Genomic DNA, 20,800 nt, shown 5'->3' with positions numbered 1-20,800 from the left:
ATCGACTCCTTCTTGCAGAGTGAGTTAAACCGGCCGGCTGCGTGGGATCAGTGCCAACGAGTCTGGCGATGATTGCAGGCCATGGTAGTTACCGAGATGCTGACCACCCTGCACATAGAGGCAATTATTTTCCGCGCAATTGCCGATTTTTTTCGAGCGGCGCATTATAAGTAAGTCATTTTCAAACAAATCGCAGAACGCGCAGTTAAACTCGGGAAAATTATTCTTTCAAGTTTGTTGAGAAGAAAGAAATTTCATCCGATTCATTCACTGTGCAGTGAAATGTCATTCGGCTGGATAAATTTTTGCTTTCGTATTTGAATGGATTATAAATTCTAAATATTGAATGGATCTAAATTCTTTGACGTTTTTCATCTTTCAACGTCCGTCGCAATTTTGAATTGGCATACTTTTTTTGTAAATAGTATTGAAGTAAATGGTATATACCTACTACATATATCTACAAAGTGCCTGAAGACTTATTTTCTGAAATTACTTTGGAATCTGAACTCTTGTAAGGTCGGTAGCGTCGCGAAAATCATCGACATTATTGCACAAAATTCTGTGACCTTTCAGGAAATGTCCAACATACGGATTTTCGACGAATATGCAGGGTAACTACAGAGAGAGAAAAACGTTATTTTAAATTCGCTGTATTCCCGCAATCAAAGTATAAATTCTCCCATGGCTATTTCAAAGCAAGAATTGACCATAAGTTGTAAAACGTAGCGAGGAATTTTGTTACTTGGAATATTTCTATTTACTTCCATTCGCGACAACGAGATTAGCCATATTCATCATTGTCGCAGGTATACTTCTTTAGAAAACTTTCCCTGCCCGTAGCTAGAATATTCTGACATTTCGAAGGCTGAACTATTCTTTGATACGTCCAGATATTTCATAGTTCCTTCAACAGAATCGAGCACTGTCCGATCTTAAAATTCTCCGCAACAACGTTCACCCGAAACCTGCAGCGCCGTGTATCTGCAGGCGTAAAAACACGACATCCCGAAGAGTTATCAGTTATCAGCATAACATAAAACACAAAACAGTGAAAAAACGACAGTCCCACTCTTCTCGAATCCCGGTTTGCACATGAAATAATTTCTCTTTTAGTCCGTCTGCCGGAGGTTGCCCAGCTTTTTGCGGGAGCAGCAGAAACTGCTATCCGCAGGCTACAGTGAATCTACGGTAAACCTCGACGCAAACGATGTACAAAGTGAAGGTAAACGCAAAATTATTAACGATGCCGTTAAATTGAATTACTGCGGTTACCAGGTTCGAACACTGTCCGTGCAGGTAAATACACGTTACGTAGACTCGCGTGTATACATATATTGAATATATGTTGTACCTGGGGTACATGCGTAGCTGGTATACTCGCATGCATGGGTAGATGAACTTCAAACCCTTTGGATAAATGAGCAGGCTTTTCAATTTATTGCAATTTCAGGCACGAGCGCGTGTCAACATAAATCACAGCTTCAGATGTCGTGGAATTTTCAATAGCTTGCTGCATGATTTAAAGGCTCGCATTTTAGAACTAAAAGCGATGCAGCGAGTTTCAAATGATTTCGTACATTTTCACTTAATACGTGGTTTGGTCTAATTGATAACTTTTATTTAATTGTATGGCTGATTCATTGTTTCGTCAGCTTTCATTCTGCAAATTGAAAATATATAGAACGACACTCGTTGCACAGAGCTTGATTCGAGTTTCTGAAAAATTTTTGCATTCGACGTTCTCGAACTTCTTCCAATTTCCAAGATGATTGCCAATAATCCCTGACACATTGACGAGTGATTTTCATTAATGCATGAAACGAATGACAGGAAATAATCGATTCCAGGTGATAATAATATTGAAATATGATATTGTCGCATGGGAAGAGCGTAGTTGAAATGTTTACAATAATGTCGAAGTATACGAATGAATATAAATTTTATATCTCCGTTTCATAATCAGAATTAAGAAAGGTTTGAATACATGGAACAACTTCACCCCGAAATCGGTAAAAATTCATTTCTCGCGAATATCGAGGAACGAAACATCCTAATATGAAATACAAAAATACGCCGTGAAACGAGTTATTCTCGGCCGACAAAAGCAGCTGCTGCAGTTTCGAGTACAAAGGGGACAATTTTTTCGAATGGAGGCCCGAAGCGCACTTTCGGCTGAACGATCTTACGGCCTATGAAAATAACCAAAAGACAATAAATAAATACAGTCTTGAGATATATTTTACCAACCATTTCGTAGCAGGAGGAACAACGGTGCCCGGTATTTACCGAAAGCGTTGCACACAGTGTTCAAGCGTCGCAACTTAAGAGGAACGAGTCGACGGCGTGCAATTAAAACGAGGATAACGAGTGGCGGGGAGCAATTAAGTTTATAATCAATAAACACCTGTCGTCTCGAAGCGCCACCGAGGCTCTTGCTGCAAGTACTTGGCACAATCGACTATAGAGGGAGAATTTCTGTCTTTTCTTTTTTTTTCTTTTTTTTTTTTTGGTTTTTGCGAGGCGTGAAACGGCCGGGAGAATTTTGCAGGCAGCCGTGTCCCCCGCTGTCAAAATACTCTTTTCACTCGTTTGACGAGCCGAGGCGAAGCCGGGCAAAGAGAGAAATTTCGTCTACAATAAAGACCCGGGGCCCAGTCTCTCAGGGATCGGTGTGAATAGGCCCAGAAACCCGGCACCTTCGAACACGAACCCTGCGCCTCCTACCTCCTTTTCAGCCCTGTTCGGTCCTTCGGTGTGCAGGAGGACGAATAAGGAACTGCCGTTCAAGGGACCGAGTGTGAGAGAGAAAAAAAGGAAGAATGAGAAAGAGAGAGAAACGCGCCGGTTGCAGAGTACGGTATATCGGATCCCCACGAACCAACGCCCGCGCACAAAGGATGACTGTAATTTCATTTTTCGGTGTCGCTTTTGCCTCTTTTTGAATTCTCGTCTCTCGGAAGGTCCCTTTTCAAATTCGCGCAGGACGGTTGTCAGCTTCGTCGACGTGGGACGAAATCTGACTCGAACCGATCTTCGAGATGTAATCGAGAAGATCAGAGATCACGACCGATGCCCACCCATGGCACGGTTACAAAATCGAAACTTGCCAGCAAGATTCTGACCGCGGCTTTGCTCGCTTCGGTGTCGTTACAACAAGCAGCTCGATTCAGCCTTCACCTTTGGATGCAAGGGTTTATAAGACTATACTTTTTGAAAATATTCATTCACAAGTATCACGTTTTTTCTTAATTAAGATTATTATTTGAATCGAAATCCGCAGGAATGCAAACTCGACGAACTACAGATTTCTCAATTTCAATACAGGCTTTCAAATTACTTCAAAAGACGTGTAACGAATTATTTCCGAAATTCCAAAATGGTTTCAAAACCTGTCATGAAATTTCTAAAGCGGTGAACGCTGAACTCAAGTAGTAGATATGCGTAAAATGTAAAATTTCAAATTTTTTTCATTACTGCACGTAACTTTCGTACGTCAGTAACGTATTTAGGTAGAATAAAATAGTTGTTTCTCACATCGGTACCTACTCTTCAACAATAACAGACCACTTGGAAAATAAATGAATCGAACGACTTGTCCGCAACAAGGAAATAGGACTTTAATTTAGAGGACGGAATTACTTCATCCCAACTTTTGTTCCCGCCCATACAGCACTAATCGGAAAAGCATGGTATTACAAGACGATTTGGACTCTGCAAGATCTTCGAATCCGTGGCGTGTCGTATTTACAAGATAACGTAGCCGTCAGGCCGGTGCTTAGCATATTTTCCGGTAGATCCTAGGGCGGCTCGAAGGATAAGGGTGTAATTCAGGGAATAGGGTGGAAGCAGGTCGGTCTTTTGAATAACGCATAAGTCTGTATACACCCGAAGGTCCTGAACGAGTATAGGAGAGCTTGAGGACGAGGAAACAGCCTGCAGTCCAGGAAGGCGTAAGTTAAGTGACACCGGTCGTAACTCACCTTGAGACCTTGCTGTATAAAGTTACGAGAATAATCAAGCACTAGCTGGGCTTCTTGCTTTACGAGAATTGTCGTTAAGGATTATAAGAAACGGGAGACACGGCCTGCAGCAGCCGCACTCCAAAACCCTCCGATATATCCGGTTACCCTAAGTTTTCAGAAATTTCATAGCCGTAAAACTCGGCGATAGTGAAAAAAACGGCGAGAAAAAAATTACGTTCTCACCCGTTCTTTCCTCACCCCGACCCTCGTGATTCCTTCAACGCCAACGAGGGTCCCAATTCTAATTTCCACGACATCGTCAAGAGTCCCTCGACTACTTTTTACCCTCTTACTCTTTGTGCACATAAACTCGTCCTGTAGGACCCGGCGATCTATCAGCAAGGGAATCGGTATATCAGCTAAGTTCCAAAAAAATCAATCCAATCCACGATCACGTTACACGTTCAAATTCTTGACCACTCGAGAGTAGTTGCGGTATTTTTGCGAACGTATCAGATACGCGACGTTCGTGTGGTAGGAAAATGTAACGAATTCTTAACGAAGTATGATACAAAGTATTCCAATTAGAAAAATCAGTCCGTGAGTTGAAAGACGTCGTTTACTTCGAAAGATCGGAGAGTTCGGACAAGCACTTCCATTCCTGATGCAGCACCCACACGCCATCCGTTATTTATCCACACGACACTGGTATTTCGGATGAAGACTGTGAGAAAATAAATTTTGAGTACGTCATGCACCCGAGTTCTGAAGAGTGTACGCAGTGCATGCGGTAGGTCCACGCAAACTCAAGTACCAGCCTCGTTCACATCTCTGTTATTTGTTCACACGAGTAGTTTCAGGGAGCCTGCAGCTCCCAAAGTAAATAGGACAAATTCTTCGCCCCACCAAAAGAGGAAAAAGTAATAAGAATAATGATAACAGAAGGAACGCTAATCAACTGTTCCTCATTATTATTCCAGCAGAGAATTCAACCAGCATTTAATTGCGTGCAGGTGGCACTTGGCACTTGGCACTTGGCACAGGGGAGCCGATTGATCCGAGAAATAATACCGCGCATTGTTCCATGGCTTCGTGTGACAGATGGAAGCGTGATTGAGACATTAGCGAACAATGCCGAGCATATGGCCGCTCCGAAAACCGCAGCAGGAAGTGCGTGTCTATATTTTTCACTGTGCATTTTACCATTTTGAAACAATATAGTAACAAATACAAGTCCAACAAAAGTTGACCCAAAATTAGGAATACCCGCATTAACGAGGCTCAATTCTGTGCCGATTGTGCAAACGGTGATTTGAATTTTCACCCTATTATGTATTCAAGACTGCTATCCTTATACCTGGAAAAAAAGTTGCTCGATCATGCCTCGGAATTTAGTTATTGTGATAAGCACCTGCGGCAGACGTGACATTTTTTTATTTAAGAGTGTTCATATTAGTTCGAAAACTCACTGAAAAAAATACAAAATATTTTCAAGGGATACCATAATTTCACCTCACGTTTACGTTCATTACCCAAAGATCGAAAATCCAGTTGAAATTTTAAACTTTTTGAACAATCACATCATTGGTGATTATCCGCTAATCTTCTCTGTTTTCAAACTCATGAAATGAATATTCAACATTCTCAAGACAATAGCTGACAATTCATGTTTCACGGTAAGCATGTTGTCTTGTGAATAAAGTTGATGTTCAAAGGTGAAAAAAATATTGGCAAATGGTTGAATCGAACTCTTACCACTGTGTCGTAATACTTTATTTAACTAACAAGAAGTTTACATGATTTCGTGAAATTATACGATTCCCTAGTAAGTTTAAGACCCTGCTAGTTAATTCCGTACGGCAAAACAATTCCGTGATTCTAGAATTTCTTCCAAGATACGATGATCCGGTATAATTTCAGTCAAGTGCCTGGGTTCGGGATTCCAACGTCGCAAAACAGTTGACGCTTACAGAATGCACCTTTTTCTCCCGACGTGGGTTCTAGAGAGAAAGATGCGGCATGGTTGATTAGTAAACGAACAACAAGAGAAAATTTACGAATAAGTGAACCGTAGCCTCTCCATTATTCAAGAAAATTCTGACAGGCGCGAGTCAAGATCCAGCGGAATAATCCATTTTTATTCATCATGTTTCTACCCCTGTCGTAGGGCATAAACTCCGAGTCCCCTCTCGACTTTGGCCGTAATCATTATCACGAAAAGGGACGGAAACACTGACCTACCCTGCAGACGTGACGGTGACTATTCGGAGACCTGACTGGAGATCGGTGGAGGTTTCGTTGTATGATACATTCGTACACGAATGTACGCACACTTGAAACGCCCTCGAGATCCTCGGATAGATATATCTTCCCTTACCGACCGACTCCCCGAGGAGTGTACAGGGATTGTCGCGTACCATTTATCACTTTGCCTGCAGGACAAGGCGGCCGCCGCTCCCGGGGGATGAGGCTCACACTAAAAAGGCAGACTGGCAGACAGGGTCCATATAACTGCACCAGACAGGGCTGTTGGCCCCCCGTTGGCCCGATCCCCGGACGAGATATCCGCGTATACTTTTTTCCCCTTCTTTTTTTCAAACGGCAAAATTTTAAACAGCTTTCCAATGTTGCTCCTTTTCCGTCGAGGACGCAAAGCCGCCCAGAGGTCTCGTGCATACATATATACATATATGCGTAATTATACACGCGCGATAAGAATCACCTTCGGCTTGAATTTTTTTAATTTCAATATTTGTAGGTTTTCACCCTTTTTTTTATAGTTTTTATTGTACGTGTGACGAAAAATGTGAAAACAGTTTGTATGGGGACTAAAACGTATGCATCAGGTTCCGGGAGTTCACACAAATTTTTTACCGCGTGCGACCTTTTCACCAAATTTAGCATAAATACAAAAATGCATATTTTAAATTAATGGAAATACTTCAGACACATTATCAAACCTACTCATTCGCTTGTTGCCTGTGAATTTTCATCAGATAATAGTCGAGACACAAAGACGGCCCGACAGAGGGAATGATTCAAGACGCTCAAGTTAATCAACAACGTTGAATTGTAACGACGCATTTTTATGAAAAATCTTTCTTTCGCAATTTTGGAATTCTCTGAAATTCAACAGATTGTAATAAATCTTAACATAAACTCATATTTTGAATACTAAGGTTCTTCAGAGTCATTGTTGAATTGCAAGATAGTAATTTATTTTCCAATATTTCATCGCGTTAATATTGCCAGTTTAGCCTTGTAATAATTCAGGTTTTCTAAATCATCAGCAAACGTTCTCATGAATATTATAACATATATTTTGGAGCTGATTAGAAATTCCGATAAATGTAATTCATTGGGCAACTACAGCGGTGTGAATAATTTATTTTGATGAAAAAAGAATGAAAATCGCTTGTATAAAGCATGGTTTATAGGTTATACGCCTTACCGATAATTCTCAATATCGAGATAAAAATTTCATAAGATTCATAAAAGAAAATCTTAATTATTCCAGTCGCAGCTAATCTATATAATATTTATTACAGAATCAACTACGCATCTTGATAAAATCAGATAACGAATAAAAGCATGCCAACGATATTTTAATACGCTGCAAGAACCAAACGTACCTATATAATAACAATAACAAATGATAAGCCATTTAACGGTTTTGATTTAAAATGCCTGATGTAATATACACACGCATATATATATACACGTGTGTGAAACTGAAAAAAAATGGACCGAAAAAAAGAAGAAGTATAACAGGAAAGCGGAGCTAGCCGCCGCGGCTGCAACATACGAACCACTTAAACGCTGATTTGTCAAAAGCTGTTTCTTTCAACAAAAATATATATATGTGTACAATGTACACGCACGCACACACTTATACACGATACATTCGTGTATTCGAAACCATCAGAGCTTCTTGTCGAGTCACCTAGCATAAGGGTTTGTCCGCCTTGCCGGTAATGGAAAAATCACCCCTCCCCCCCCCCTGCCTCGCAACCCAACTCCACTTCACAGTCTCGTTAGCTGCTCCCTTATGATCCTCCGACTTTGGTATACGTGCAATGTATACTTATACAATATATACACGCGTGTGCGTATAGGTATGTACAAGTAGACACAACAGAATTCAACATCTAAAAGCAGTCGCGACTTGCAATAATGATGATAACAACAGCGTGATAGAGAAAATTTCATAAGAGAAGAGGAAAAAAGAAAAAAATCGTTCTTCGAAATTGAACATGTAAAATAGATTTCGGTCCGTTGTGGAATGAAATGAAATATCAATTAAAATATAAATATATTCAACTGGCGCGCCGCCGCGGTGTAATGCATATAACAGTAAAAAGTTACGACTCATCTTTGCGGGAGAAGCCGGAGATGCTCGTTAAGATCCTGTCACTCAAACACGTTTTACTTTAACTTACGGTCTCGGGGCGATTTTGAACCTGCACGTCACGTTGGGGTACCTATCACATATTTTCTATCCCGTTTATAATACTTTTTACGTACAAAGAAAGTGTACATAATGGCACACTAGAGTTGAATGGGACGTGTTCGAACGTTCTTGCTACGGATCAAAAATTATGCTTTTCAAGAGATTGCCTCGCAAGCTTGCGAGGTCTGAGAACGAAGAATAATGTTTGGAGAGAAGTAAGAAACGTAACGAGACGAAGAGAGAGAAAGAACCGAGATTGACAAATTGAGAAAATATATACGGGTCTTATACGTAATAGTCACGTTTTATTTGTTATAATTTTATTTAACATCTACAGTAAGACATATATATATAGCTACCTAGATATATATATATTTCAGTTGATTGCTGCTCTAATTTAAAAGGGATTACAGATAAATTTTTATTTTAAAAATAGTTATTACCGAAAGGCTTTTCACTTCGAAGTCGAAGGAATAATTTCAGTTAATTGACATTGATTTCGATAACTTATCACGTGATTTCCACTGACGTCCAAAGCTTGCTATGAGACTTGTTCGTCGTTATCATCCGATTTCAACTAACCCGCAATGATTTTCAGTGATTGCCATTATCTCTATTGACTTCTCGTGATGTCAAACAATACTTCAGTCATTCAAGTTCCTTCGCTGATAACAATTCTATGTCCATAACCGTTCCATTTGTGACTGAATGTAGTCAATGGTCTCTCTTTTACCGTGCTAATACACATATCACATCGCAGATGTACAAAGAATTGCAGAACGTCAAGTGGCTCAAGTTGAATCAAACAAATTTACTAGCCGTACAAGAAGAGACGAATGACCAACTGCAAGTGGAAGACTTGGGCTATACATCAACCATGAATTATTGTCTGCGAAGACGCGTAATTTCCGGTTTCACTGGCTGACTTTGACAGCGAAGTAGCTTTATCGTGAAGGGTTCGAAACGAATTGAGTTAGGGTCGCAACGCGAAACGCCCTTCTTTTTAAACTTTCGAAAATGGGGTGACAGAGGGGTGTGAAATTATTTCGTTTGAATCGCCGTGTAATGGAATTGACTCTGAGCTCCCCCGATGCCCCGAGGGATTTCAAAGACACTCGACCAGGTACCCACTACTCAAGAACTAGATATACGACCGAGAGGGCTGAAACAGTCTCTGGCGAATATCCCCTGAGCATTTGCGCCAATGCAACAGAGTCCGCGTCCGTTCCGCACTTACTTTTTACCAATTCAATTCCCGGAGAAGCTTATAGAGGAAGGGCATCCAATGTTTGTCTAGGGATGTATTTGTTTATCGTGAAACCTGTTTTCCAACTACTCTGCGTAATTTCTTCGGTGATAATTTTCCCTGACAAATCTTTACAGATTAATGTGCCGAGAAATAAAAGGAAAAACACTCAGTGCAGGATGCTTTTTAAAATGTTTCCTGTACAGAGTAACTTTTTAGAATAGATATCATTTGTCATTTCCGTCAATTTTTAACTGTGGGAAATTCCATAAATTGACTTTTGTTTCACCGTTTTTGTTTCTTTCTCTTTTTTAAAATATCAAATTTTGTGTCGAAATTTTAGGCACCAATTTTTCAAAACTTTCCGCCTTGTTTCAATAAAAACTCACACACTTTAGGTTTGTCCTTAAATTGATTTAAGATTGAGTCGTTTTCTCAACTACTTGCTTTGACATATCGCGTTTTGCAATATTTTCTCTATATTCAAAAACGTTAGAATTGAATATCCAGTTCATTAATACACGAAAGAATAAATCTTAAATCTAAAGCACGTACCTATAACATATTCTCGTTGTTATTGTTATCATCTTTTACATCTTCTATACAGATGTATGTTATAACAATCGAGTGAGCGAGTATTAAAATCGTGAAGAGTTATTCTAAATCAACACTACAATCGTTGAGGAATTAAAATACCGCGTCGCATTAAAAATCCTAATTTACAGATTTTGTCTAAACCAAGAGAAATCCCTGACGTTCGCTAAGGTTTTTCAGACGAACTGTGGCCACCCTGACTTTTTACGCAATATGAAAAATTGAGAAAAAAAAAATATACTCCAGTAGAGAAGAAAAAACAAATAACCATTGTCGCCGTAATAAAACTATTTCGTTGGAAAAAAAAACTCGTGTCCTAAAAACGAACATATTATTTGTCAGCGGATAACGATCGGTTTTACAGGTGTAGTATCTTGTATATATGATCTACGCGAAGAAGATGAAGGAGAAGAAGCATAACCGGCATTCGAAATACACAAGTAGGCACATAAATCGCGGTGAGGTTACAGGTACATAGGCGTATATAATATGTACAATAATAATCCGTGGTTCGTTCGAGATGAGGAATCGACGGGGGTCCATCGCCGGGTCGACCCCGAGCATGTAAATGTCCAATATTCCTGATCATTGAGCGAAGGTCCTTCGCGTGTCGTCTTCGTTGTTCTTTTTCTTATTTCAACGCAGAGCAGGAAGGGAAAGGGAGAAGGATATAATCAGGACACGTAGGACTGACACACGCATATTTCCGAAGCTCATCCTGCATCGCGCATAACGCGACCGTCTTAACGAGGAGCTCGGAGATTGATGGAACCAGAGGCGTCGCTGCTCGTTCCTCTCATGCCGTCCGACATCTCGACGTCCCTCGACTGCGGTCGTTTCTTATTGCCTGCGAGACGTGGGTACGCAAAACGGCGAACATCGTCAGGCCTCATTCTCAATTATATTGCAAACTGACAATAAGTCTTACGCGGTGATAGATTGGAGTTAATCCAACGCCGATGCTTTGTACGAGTCTCTCTCTTCCCTGTGGAAATCTCGTTTCAGACTTGGTGATTTGTTCTTTTTTTTTTTTTTGTTTTCAACGTTTTTATGACAACTGATTGAACAGTCGTAATATCGCCGAGTTTTCAAGGTATTTGCCGGGAACAGTGAACTATTTAACCCATTATTGCATAAATTATGATCGAGATAAAACAAAGATTTTACATTTACTCAAATAGTTGGACGGTTGGCACTTATAATGTGGGTTTGTAGACGGTAAGGGGTTAATTAGAAATGAATGGAACTATCGATGAGAAAATTTTCTCGACGATACAAGAATGGCGACTTTTTCATTTGGAAAAGTCACTGAAATATTTTAAACGCACGAAATTCACCACAGAATTATTTAGATGACGTTTTGTAGTGAATTGTGTGCTTTGACGTGGTGGATCTCTATGCCCGACTGTTCTTGAAAGTATGTAGGTATAATTATTTTACTCAGAAACGCTGAGATCATAAAACTTTAGTACTAAACTTACTTAGTAGTAAATTATTGAAGGAGACAAGATATCCTTTTGAACTGAGAGCGTAATTAATCTCTTATGGCCTCAATTTTATTTCCAGTTGACTAATCCTCCAAATAAATTTCTGAAATTTCTCATATATTATCTGACCAGGCTAAGGTGATTACGTTTCTTTTGACAGCTTCGTATTTATGGCATACGAAAAATATTCGTCGAAAAGTCTTTTGTACGATTGCGATAAAAAGTGAGTCAAATAATAATTTTGAGAACACAATGTGCCAATAATTAATTCAAATTGAAAATTTCTGCTTACATAAGAAAAAGTGGTCACATAGTCATACTTGTATACTTACAATCAGTCTTGACTGCGACAGTGAAAAACTACGATTTTCGAGAATTCATTCGTTACACGCAGGTTCAGAAATTTTTTAATTAAATCTGAAGAAATGCCAAAGTTCTCAATCTTCAAACTATTTTCCATGATAAGCATAATAAATCTGAAAATAATTCCAATCCTTAACCAATTGGCTGGATTTGAACAATTAGATATCGTTAAGCTTTTAAACTTAATCGCGAGTCTCTGAAAGCTGATTTAATGATAAAGTAAAGAAACGCTGCGAATACGAATCTCGAATCCGGACGATATTTTTCGTCGAAATTTGTTCTCTCGGCGCCTATGAGCGTACATAAACGTTTTCACGGGGTCCCAGCGGGCCCTTTGAGGTCTCCCCCACTCCGCTGGTAACATCAAGATGGGCCTGTCAGACCCTAACTAGGTAGGATCCGAAAGCCCGACGCACAACGCTAAGCCAGGCTTTTGGGTCCAGCGTTGCGGGATCGCAGCGTCCAGCCAGCAAGCCAACCAGCCCCTCGCCTCGGTGTGTTTTAGTGTTTTGACACTGCCCCGTGACAGTTGATTCCTGTTCAACTTCCAGTGATTTGACGTGGCCAAATTAAACGGGATTCTAATCTCGGATGGTTATTATTTTATACCCCAGCGTTTTTTTCCCGCCTACGGTTCCCTCGACCCGTAACGTCGATCCATCAGATATCTATAAGAATATTCGGCGTATGATGAGGATCGATGTTGGCTGACGAATGATTTATGTCACCCCAAGGTGATTGATTTCACCGGTTATACTCGACTGTACGGAATTATTTTCGAAGCTTCTCCCGAGCTGTAATTGCCTCGTACCATCTCTCAATTTTCGATGACTAAAAGGTCGTTCAGTTGGATTTGACGAAAACGTCATCGTTCTGAAATATGGACACAATCTCACGATCCTGTAATCAGCGGCGAAATATCCTAACACGAACGACACGTCATGCGTATAGTTGCTGATTTGAACATAGTAGACCAAAAAATTGTTGTTTTTATTATGAAAAACTCACGTCGATTGTGGTTCGGGTTAATGAATATATAATTTCACCGGCGTAATAGACACTAATTTTTGAAGTAGCCAATTCTACTATCACGAGTCAATTCAGAAGAAAGTTTCAAGGTAATGGACGCTCTTTCACATACAATAAGGAGTGGCAGTTTACCCTGGATTAAGCTATTTACGAAAAATTGCATCCTATGATATTACTTCTTGCTGCAGGCAGTCTTCGTCAGACGTGCGTGATGACGAGCCAGGTGAGATTGAACCTCAGATTTCAGTTGCCAATGATGATATAGATATTATACACGCAATGCACGTGAATAATCCTGTTACAAGTCGGCTCGATGTACGCACGTGTGTACCGTAGTTGACGTGCAGATTGCAACGCCGCTGCATTTCAATCAATACCTTAAGTTTGTGATCAAATCGCTAATTTGTATGAAATCTATTCGTTTCTATTCGAGAAAATTGTAGTCTTTGCTTTAGTTCAGTCAAAAATTCGCCACAAAAGCGAATTATGAAATCGCAAACAAGTTAAAGCGGAACTTGGAAAGTCTTTTAGGATACCGGATGACTCTTTCAGAGACCAGAGGTATTCGAAAAATCAATTTCCTTTTAAGCTCAACAGTATTTAACAGCGTGGGCTGGACTAAAAGGCGCCTGATTCCGGCGGGCAGGGTTTAAAACTTGCGATTATAAGGGGCGCATGCCAAAGATTAGTTCCGTTCGAGTGGGTCACCAGAGGCAGGCAAGCAAGCCTTATTTCGAGACAAATTTCAGACTCTCTTATCTAAATAGGATGCCATATACGACCCTGAGGTGCCGCCCTGATCACAGAATCCCGGTGTTGTTAGATAACGGTCAGATTTTTGGAACCTGTTTATACCCCGCTACCTCGATTCTCATAGGCTGCAGCACTAATTTTATCGATTCTTCTCGCCGCCGTGGGTCACGCTGTCAGGTATGCGGGATCGTATGCCATACTTTGGTTTGACATTTATTATACAAGGAATCTCGAGATGAATTTGCACGAGTTCTTGGAAATTCAGATAAACTGTTATACAGATGAAGGTAAAAACCGATCGTTAAATAATAAGGATCGTAAAAAAGTGGTTTAGACATAAAAATATTTATTCATGTGAATCTTTAGTCGAGTAATTTATTTGCTTGTCAAAAAACCAAGTCGATATTGTGAAATGAAATTTCATCGTTTCGTCATTTATTTATTCTAACGAATAAATTCGTTCATGATATCGCGAAGAAAAAAAATTTCACGTTACTGGAAACACATCGACTACTGGATTAATATATTAATATTTTCATTAGTTCGAAACGAAATTCCAATCATGTATTCTTTCGTTAGCTCCTGTCTCTTACGACACTATTTTTCCACCAATAATAACGAACTTTATAAAAACGAACCATCGCCTAGCCACACAATTCGTAACAAAAATATCCTAACAATTCCAAGTGTTCAAACTTTCATTTTTTGGGCAAATCATTATAGAAATATACGATCAACGTTTATCAAAACCGTGTAAAAATTCGCTATCCTTGGTAACACTAGATATTTGATGAAAGCGAGAGAAAAACTTGGGCTATCTAACGTGGTGTTGAAATATTACTACTATTATTATTATTATTAGGCGCATATTTTTTAAGTCGACAACTTGACGGTATATTTTGCAACGTTATAATCAAGGGAACGAGCAATCAATACGGTGGTGCTATTTCCAGAGTTAAACTTCAAGCGTATGAATGTGCGTTACACGTTGCGTAACATACTCAACCGATATTGTTAACTAAGTGGGATAAAATTAAAGCGGAAAAAGCGTGCGTTGTATAATTACTCTGGTTTACGTGATTATTAATGCAACGATACATCCAACGGTAATAGCTCTTAGGGTGATGTGGCTCGTGCGCATAGGCATATCACATCTATTATACGTGTATGTCTATTCTCGATACGTATTGTACGTAATTGTGTAACTTTGTCAAGCGCGTGCTGGTGCAACTGAATTACCAACCACACGCGTACAATGCGTATGTAACAGCCGTCGACGTCGTAGCGTTGATTAATATAAAGTAGCGCCGATTACAACTATGTACCTTGTCCTACACGGCTATAGAATATTAATTTATACTACATAGTAGGTACGGTAGGTCGCCCACGTTGTATCGCAACTGCTGACGCGAGTATGGCTGTACTGCATTAATCTGCATTCAGGTTTGATCGAAATTTTGTCTCTTTTACGTCTCGTTAACATTCCCTCTAGGATTTTTCATAATTTATTTGAAATTCGCAGCTTCGCGTCTTCGCAAATTTCATTGAGGGAAAATTCGTCAACGCGACGCGCCTGTGAGTTGAATTTGTTTGGAGGAAATTTGAAATGCTTGACTAATTGATTAGGATTTTAAGACTGGTCGAGTAATAAAAAGAAATGTCACAAGTAAAAAGAAAATACATCCTCGTAAGGATATATTTTCCTGACCAGCAGCAACAACGAAAAAATAATCCAAAATTCATAGCACTTTTCGAAATGAGATTTTTCTTTCTTTTCAATCGCGGTTCTGTTGCGTATTCACGAAACAGCACGGCTGCATAATACTCGTGTTAATTCATCACGATCAGTTACCCCAGAGAACGCCCATTCGGGAACCCTAGTAGCAAGTTCGGGTTCGAAATGAGAAACCCAGTTTTCCTTGAACCAGAGTCTGGGAGTCCATATGGGCAGCGGTCAGAAAGAAGTAGGTATATACCAACCCATCGTCTGCATATATATACATCGGGGAGTAAGCATCCGAAGGGCCTCTGGCCCCCTTTCCGTAAGGCCCACCGTAAAAAGAGAAACGACGATTGGGAATAGGAGGAAGAAGAAGAAGAAGAAGAAGAAGAAGAAGAAGAAGAAGAAGAAGAAGAAGAAGAAGAAGAAGGAGGAGGAGGAGGAGGAGAAGAAGCCGCGGAGCGGGAAAATAAACAGAAAATGAAGAGAGAGAGAGAGAGAGAGCGGGAAGAAAGGCGACGAGAAATAGAAAGAGAGGGCGAGAGAAACGAAGGGAAAGGAAATAAAGGACGAAAAAGTGACTGTCGATTATTCGGTGTCTAAACAAACTAGGACCGGTCCTGTTGCGCCCCACGCCTCCACGGTTTAACAAGGCCCTCGTTATAATATTTTATTACAGCCCCGGTGTGTGGGTACCTACACTGCAGAGCTCGGCACATACGTCGCCTGGCTGACAATGAGCTGGCGGGGTGAGTCGAGAATAATGGATCGTAAATATTCCGGTTATAGTATAAGGTATGTATAATATTGGATGTGGCGTAAGTCATCCCCGATCGCGCTTTTCACACAAATTTCGAATATCGTATTCTCACCCCCGTCGCTTCGAGGATGAGAGGCAAAAGTTGAGAATGAGACAAAAATCGTTTGGAAAATCTTCAGCGATGCTATTTTCGCTGATGATACGTGAATGCGAGCGAAACAATTAACGTTCCTGATGTATGTAACACTGGAAAAAAGATCTTACGATTCGAACGTTCTAAATAATTGAAATCTCGTGTTTTTTTAACGGATAACGATCACATTGGCGCTTTATAACTTTACAATCTTACTTTAATGCAGGATTTTTGAAAATGTTTTTTCAGAAAAATTTCGAAGATTTTCAGGGCTCAGTTAGTGGAATGATTGCAAAAACATTGGAATCGGTCCAAAGACACCAGAGTTTAATCATATTGAACGTTTCAATTATCAAACCTTTTCCTAAATCCCCCCTACCATAAAATCAGATCCATTAGTACACGTACGGCAGGGACGTTTTTCCGTTTTTCCTCGCAACTTTTTATTCAGACGGTACGGCCGATTCATCTATAATAACGTATCCACTCTGTTTACGCAAACAAGAGTGCTACAGGTATAATAATTTTCGCCGAGACTGACCACGCTCCCTCTGAAAATTCATTCCGTCCATACCCTCGTCTTTGAGAAGCTTTCCTGCGTGAAACGTTCAACAGAGCGAACAAAATTTCGCAGGCTGCCCACTGAGCCGCAATAAACGCAAATGTGCGATCACCGCAGAGTCAGGCGGATGTTACGGTAGGAAATCTTCCCGGATGATACCGGATGCGAATTGCAAAGATTAGGCGAAGCAACGTCGGGATTTCCGCAATTGTTTTCTTTCACGTCTCTGCTTATCCCGCTCGGTGGGTAAATGATGACTGCCGAAACGAGCGATCGGCAGTAATGCGAATACGTGAATTTGGTTCTGAAAACCGATTAATTTTTATCGTTCGTTCGATTCCGTGAATCGATGCTCAGGGTAAGAAGAACGATTCTCCAAAAATCGACAAATATTTCCGTATCACTTGAAGCGAGCCGTCTGCGATGAGATTTAACGCGTGGCTCGCTTCACGTCGCGTGATTCGTTAAAAGTAAGATAATCCGTCGCGCCATGAGATTTATTTGATAGAATTTAAACTATGCACTTGAGAGTTCGAGTGCAGCGTGTACGTGAGTTGAAACAGACGAGTGATGAGATAACTGGTAAATAACTTATGTAGGTAGGCAGTAGTTCTCGCCGCACGGCTTGTGGCCGGCTAATAACACCGTGTGTCCGACTTAAGTCAACTCCTTCTCTTTCTTCTTTCTTTTCTCAAGCATCAGGTGAATCGCACGCCTTTTCGGATCCTTTTATTTTTTGCTGATATTGGCATTGTTAAAGGCGTGGCTGCGTGTACCTGACGGATACTTTTCGTCGCATCACGATTCAGATAGAATCGTTTCCATTTCGTCTTTTTACCAGATATTCACGGATGTTTGGTGGTTCGGTAATCATTTTTTATTTGACTTTCCACCGGTTGTGTAAAAGAACTTGCAGACTTGATTCATCTATGTACTCGCTTATGTGTGGTAGAACAAACCATAAGTTTATCTTTTATCTCAAGGTTTTTTTGATACTAGGCATTACGAGTTCAACTTTATCCGTAAGATTAGCTCCAAAAGCAGTAAACAAATCATCAGATTTGATTTCGCTATGTAAAGCAGACGAATTCGCGATGGAACGAACGTGTGAAACAATTTTGAATGGCTTTCATTTCATGACAACTTTTTCTACTTGCGTTTAAACTAGATTAGAATCAGATCGTCCAGAGTAATAGTAAATCGGCTTACCCATTAGTTTTCGAACCTCTGCCTGGCTCAGGAACAAGTTGAAGTTGCCCGCGCCTTGGCGAAGGATCAGGAAGCAAATTGCAAGTTTGAAGAGCGTGGAAACCATCTCGAGATCGGACAGTTTTAAAAACCGAAAAAAACCCTGGAGTCGACCCGGGTTGACGAGGGAATCATTACATATTATTAAGCGGTTAAAACACACTTGTCAATTGTCACGTTCGGATGGCGGAAGAAATTTCAGAGTCCAGAGTGAAGCACAAGACCAACAACAACGAAAACAAAAACAGAACTGTTCCCGTTCGGCGATTCAAATTTCGCGCGTTATTCCCGCACTCGTAACAGCCGCAAGCTCTCTCTATCCCCCTTTCGCTCGTTTGGTGTTGACATGAAATTTGCACGAGTTTTCCGATCGGGAATGAAGAGTGTCTCGAATGCAGCCGCCGAGAATAGCTCCGAAAATAAACCGAGCGTTTGACAGCTCGGAGCGATGTAGAAATTCGTCGATAATAGTGAATATTGGCCGACGAGAATGCTCGCGGGGCTTTTTACTACCCTCGGTGAATTCGTCGTCGCGAATTTCCCCGGTTTCGGTGTCTTTTGGAACCCGCGTTTGTCTCTCAAAGATCGAATGCTGGTCGACGCTTTATATTCGACGACGCGAACGATCGCGTTGCTCCGTCTCTACTACTCACAACCAGTTGTCTGCTCAGCCATCGGCTTCGCCCGCTCACGCTGGCCTCGCGTTTCGCCGCTGATGACGACGACGCCCGAACGCGGCCGAAGAGACCCGAACGACCCGGCAGCACCCGCTGTGCCATGGTGCATTCGCCGTAAGTCAGCAAAGCTCTGCTCTTACGGTCTGTTCGTGCTTACTTCGGAGTAATTTCTCGTCCCTAGAAACGTCGCGTCGCCGCCCTTGCCATCGTTGAAAAAATAATTCTCACGAGGGGGTCCATCCTTCGGTCCTTGAATAAAAAAATTTCGAAAGCGCACGTAACAGAAAAATCGAAAATAATCAAGCACTAATGAAATATTGGAGCGAGCACAGCAGGATATTACAATATCAATCAAATTTGATTGCTTGTAAAATACAAAATTATGTTTTGTAGCTCAAACATTTTTTTTTTTTAAAGGACTCGAGTGTCCATCTTGAAATCGATTAAGGCTTTTGTAGGCGGGTGAAGGGTTCCCAAAATTAAACGCGTATATCCTTATATCGAAGTAATTTTGGTTTTATTAAAGTTAAATATCATGATTGAAGGGGATTAATGAATTATCATATCAAGGGTAAAAGACGCTAAGAAATGTTCATTGCAAAAGTTGTATAATCAAAATAAAATACGAGTCATGGTAGTCGATAATTTTTTCATTCAAAATCTTTTAGTTCGCTTTAACGTTAACCTGTCAATCGCCTTTAACTGATGGTATTGAGTTTCCTTGGGGGGAGTAAATAAATTGGAACAAGGATTCAACCGATTTAAAAGTAGATACGTGTTTCATATTTGGTACCTTTTTAAGGGGGTGCCCTGTTTGATTGCAACATTGCCGTATGTATCACCAAATATCAACGTCCGTGTATCTTAAACGCAAAAAAGGCCTACGACACTTAGAAATCGACCAGGACACTCCTTTAAACGTCTCATATAAAGTTTCATTATCCGATTATAATCGTATAAAGACGGACAATTGAGCGTGTGCTCGAAACAGTAGATAGCATTATTTCGCTTTATACTCTATGGCGAGTTCTGTAAAATATTTGATGCTAAATCATAATCTCGGCCGAATTTTGCCATCGTTTTATTTGGCGTCCAATAGCGCTTGACAAGTTGCCAGTAGTTGGAATAACCGTAGAGGCGAAATAAAATTTCAAATGTATACGAACGGCGGTGTCACGTTGGAAGTTATTGCTTGTGATTTAGGTCTTGACATACACGAGTTATTTTCCACCAGTTGCTTGAAGCTATCTTTTGCAATTCAAATGATAGCACGTCATATAGTCGGTGACTTCAAAAAAGTTGAGAACTTGGTGATATTCATTCATACGTTTTTTGAGCGTAACAAGTATCTCGCCGAAAACAAGGCACAATTGTTGAGGCCCAATTTACAGTTAGCCACTGTCCCAACAGTTTACTTAAATATGACTATTTTTGTAAACAGCAGTAGAAACATAGCATGAAAAACACTTGAATTTACATCGAACCGAACGAACGAAACTATTCAAAAACGTAGCGTAGGCTACTGTATGCCCAGTTAGTAAATTTTTCTCCAACTGTAATTTCGTTCGTTTTACATTAGTACCTCACATTTCCATATTAAGGATTCTTATTCAAGTTTAGGGCATAAATCACGATGCCTGATATTTTCTATTCTGTTGGAACAGCACGGAGATCTAAAATTCGGATCACGTTAAATTTTGATGTTTCTTCTTCGGGTTCCGACTTGGGGATAGCCTAGGAATCTTTAAATGCCTTGTGCCATACAACGCAAGCGTTTCTTCTAGCTGAACTCCTCTATTTTTCATCCTCGTAT

The 20,800-nt window shown here is 40.4% G+C and overlaps 1 protein-coding gene across 2 annotated transcripts in view; it reads right to left on the bottom strand.

Moving 5' to 3' along the window:
* Positions 1-18,984, bottom strand: part of LOC124181192 (tyrosine-protein kinase Dnt-like) — a 33,471-nt gene extending 14,487 nt beyond the window's left edge. Inside the window, exon 1 of one of the 2 annotated variants that reach the window (XM_046567509.1) lies at positions 18,272-18,984. In XM_046567509.1, coding sequence (XP_046423465.1) covers positions 18,272-18,377 — 106 coding nt within the window. In that variant the 5' untranslated portion in view covers positions 18,378-18,984. The remainder of the gene's footprint in view (positions 1-18,271) is intronic. The other variant, XM_046567508.1, reaches the window with a different exon arrangement.
* Between the last annotated feature and the right edge of the window lie 1,816 nt (positions 18,985-20,800).

This window comes from Neodiprion fabricii, chromosome 4 (assembly GCF_021155785.1).
Source record: "Neodiprion fabricii isolate iyNeoFabr1 chromosome 4, iyNeoFabr1.1, whole genome shotgun sequence".
Classification (NCBI taxonomy): Eukaryota; Metazoa; Arthropoda; class Insecta; order Hymenoptera; family Diprionidae; genus Neodiprion; species Neodiprion fabricii.
The sequence above is the reverse complement of the archived record's forward strand: the minus strand, read 5'-3'. Positions and strand labels throughout refer to the sequence as shown.